This window comes from Formica exsecta, unplaced genomic scaffold (assembly GCF_003651465.1).
Source record: "Formica exsecta isolate Colony F162 unplaced genomic scaffold, ASM365146v1 scaffold51, whole genome shotgun sequence".
In the NCBI taxonomy this organism is placed as follows: domain Eukaryota; kingdom Metazoa; phylum Arthropoda; class Insecta; order Hymenoptera; family Formicidae; genus Formica; species Formica exsecta.
Genome location: NW_021852343.1, coordinates 76,082 through 79,553, shown reverse-complemented (window position 1 = coordinate 79,553; position 3,472 = coordinate 76,082). Strand labels below are relative to the sequence as shown.

The 3,472-nt window shown below is 41.9% G+C and overlaps 1 protein-coding gene across 1 annotated transcript; it reads right to left on the bottom strand.

Annotated features, from left to right (window-relative positions):
* Positions 1-330: 330 nt before the first annotated feature.
* On the bottom strand, positions 331-2,776 carry LOC115241724 (protein ST7 homolog). Its single transcript, XM_029817636.1, has 2 exons — positions 2,003-2,776; positions 331-1,830 (listed from the first exon to the last, which is right to left on the bottom strand). Exons 1-2 carry the CDS (start codon positions 2,430-2,432, stop codon positions 707-709), a joined length of 1,554 nt encoding a protein of 517 aa, XP_029673496.1. The 5' UTR covers positions 2,433-2,776; the 3' UTR covers positions 331-706.
* Positions 2,777-3,472: the final 696 nt, after the last annotated feature.

Here is a 3,472-nt window from a genome sequence, read left to right as displayed (position 1 = left end):
GAACGATCGAGAGAATGTGAATTTAATCCGTCGATTTTCTTCGACGCATCAATTGTCTCTTATTTTCGGTTTCAGCGGTTTCGCATAAAAATTGTATATTATACGTGTGATTAATGTGAGAGATTTTAACGTTCTCATTGTTACTGTATAAGAATGATTGCGGAGGAATATACACGAGGAAAAGTCAATTCCTCTTATTCCCGATCAACTGAACACACCCGAACTTTCTGTTCTGTTGACACGTGAAACGTCAAGATCTCTGATTTGCCTTGATCTTTCACCTCATTACGAGCTATTAATAATATCAATTATTGAATAAATACGAATGCGATAAAACAAAAAGAGTTTATTTAGCACCCAGTTATTGTTTCACACAAATTTGTATCGTCGGGTATCAGTACTGATATAATGTTAGTGTGTGTGTGTGTGTGATTGATGAGCTATCGAGAAAAAAATGTCTAATTCTTTTTTACTTTTACATTCACTTTTCGATGAACTTACGGTACTAGATGTACAATCGTCGCTACAAGATATTATGATATCAGTCATGAGAAAAATGCAAACAGGAGCTTGTACACATTTGTTTATTTATATACGTACCTGATGGGGGCGACTACGAAGAGATAGAAGAAATGAAGCAATAAGTATATCGCGAATATCACAATAAATCTTAATTTAATGGAGATCATATGGAAACACAGCCTTATTATATTCTAGAGAGCTGCTGCAATAAATTAGAGGGCAATATAGTTTCCAGTTTGTCGAGAATGTAATAAAATGGATGAGAGAACCAGGCGAGCATGGAACGGGCAACTACGCCCATAGTGTCCGGGTATTGATGGGTCAGCAAGGCTAACAGTGCGGTGAACGAGCACAGACCGGCGGTGAAGAGGATGAAAAAGGGGAGCTCCTTCTTCGGGTAGACGCTGACATCGTGAAACGACGGCAGGAGTTCCCGGTCGGCACATTCGGTACATGTGGGATACGGATAGAACAGATGTCCACGCTCGAGCGGATATGGCAACATCCTAAACGTGCCCTCCCATGTGCAATGAAGCAGATTCAAAGCGCCTTCTATCTGCTTCCAGTGCGCTAAATGGAAGAACGAGTATGCAATCGCCTCGGAATCACCACGCTTCAGCACGTGTTCAGGTGGGAGGATGAGCGGCTTCATTTCCAAGAGATACTTAGGTACATGAGGATTGAATTCCACGGCCCGATGAATCGCTTCCACCGCCGACATCTCGGCGGTGGTCAAGCCACGTTTGCTGGCGATGTCGGGCGAAAACTTGTCCGCCACCAGCCGTGCCTTCAACAACGCCGCTGTATAACAGATGGTCGCTGATTTCGGCAGACTGATGTCGTCGTACTTGGCCAGCACGGCCTGCACGTCCGCGTACGCTTGCATCTCCAGTAGAGTCTCGATCAAATTTTCATGAATATTCAATACATTCATGATGGGTGGCACCTCCTTCGTGAGGTCGCGAAACATTTTCACTGCCTCCTTCAGCTTTCCCAACTTTCGCGCGCACATCGCTAATCTTCTTTTGATGTAGATCAATACGTTTGTATCTCTCCTGTGCATTGCTTCGGCTATGGAGCCTTGGTGCTGGGTATTTTGCGATTTTCTATAATTGTTTTCGGCCACTTTTAGAGCTTGCTTCAGAATCTTCTCCGCCTCTACAATGGTAGTAGCCTCCTCCTCCGCAAGAAGAATGTAAGCTGGTGCACAATCGGGATTACGATCAAGAGCACTATGCGCTGCTTGTATTCTGACAACTGGATTGCGTTCTCTCCAAGCTGTTTGCATAATTTCATACTCTGTTTTACCTGTAAGAGAAAAATTAATTAGCTAAACTTGATATTTTGAGAAAGAAAAAGAAAAACAAGATTTATCTTGCTATTTGACAAGGCATTTCCAGTTTACCAACTTAGTACAAATATTTGAATTTCTCACATAATACACATACATACTGAATAAAAGCGAATCCAGAATCTTAACCTGTATCACCCTCGCAAGTGAAGAAGGTCTGATGATCCTGAGCAGACAGATTCATATCGTAGTACGTAAGGGGTTCCTTGTTGGTGGCCCAATAAAATCTCTGATATTCCGCACCCCTGAATAAATTTATCGGATTGCGCCAGACTTTGCACTCCGGCACATTCTGCTGATTCGAGGATCCGCCGGAGCCGTTCAGACTCGAGCTATTGCTGTCATTAGCGCTGTCACCGCCGCCGATCCATGGCGAGATATGGTTCAGGGATACCTGTTCGATAAACGAGGTGCCGTATTTCCTGAAGTACCACCATTCGAAGATGAGGATCAGGCCGGAGATGAGGGACGAGGTGCCGGTGAGAGCGACGTAAAATTTTGGGGTTAGGGTACTCAGGAACATCGTCGAGTCCCACATGCTGGTGAATAGCAGTGCCATTTATGCTTCCGAGGACCTACTCGCTCACTCGCTCCGGCAAGTTTGTATATTTCTGTCACCGGAGAACACGAGCGTTCACCACATCGAAGACGGTGACGAACGACAAAGAGTCGTGTATTCTCCTTTCCACGGCAATAGATCTCACGCTCCGAATTTGATCGCTTATGCAAATTCCTTCTGTATATCTGAAGAGAGAGAAATATTGTTCAACGTGCGCGACACGATTCTACGTGTATCGGCACCCGTACATCGCAACGCACATTCCCGGCGCGTAGTATGTAAATATTTTCAACGATGCTAAGAACATCCCGCACGATTGCACGAAACGGGCAAACACCTTCCTCTTCCGGTCGGTAATGTTGAGAAACCAAGGAGAGATATAATATCGAAGGAGAAAGATCGATGATCGATACTGCAGAATACTTGATGATAAATGAAAGATTTTGCTACGCCTTGTTACCAGCTGTATCTGGTCTAATGTAATATCAACGATAGATGGAGGTATAGTTCAGTTATACTCCTAGAACTATCCGACATCTTACTTACGCGACGGTTGTTGAATTTAATCGTAAACATCATTAGTATCTTTTTATAGATGGAACATTAATACATTTATTTCAGTGGTGCAAATATGTGTGTTAAGAAAAGACGTGAGTATGTATCACATCTTATTCAAAGCTGCGGATATTATTGGATAGTATATTTCGTCAGTAAGAGAAACCCGTTTTTTAAAGGATCCATAATCCTCAACAAAATTCAGGGTAGAGAATTGTATTTATAATTTTATGTGAAAAAAACATAAAGAAATAAAATCTTCTTTGTTCAATTGTTGGATTTTCATATAAGAATAAACGTTATTGGTATTTCATTATAGATGACATGAATAAACTGACTGCAGTGGCCAATATGTATGTCGAGAAAATTGGAAAAATGTGAGTACAAATATCACATCTTACTCAGAGTTACAAATTTTTAATACTATTTCGTCAATAAGCTTATTTATTTGGACGATCTATAATTCACGATAGAATACGGAATAG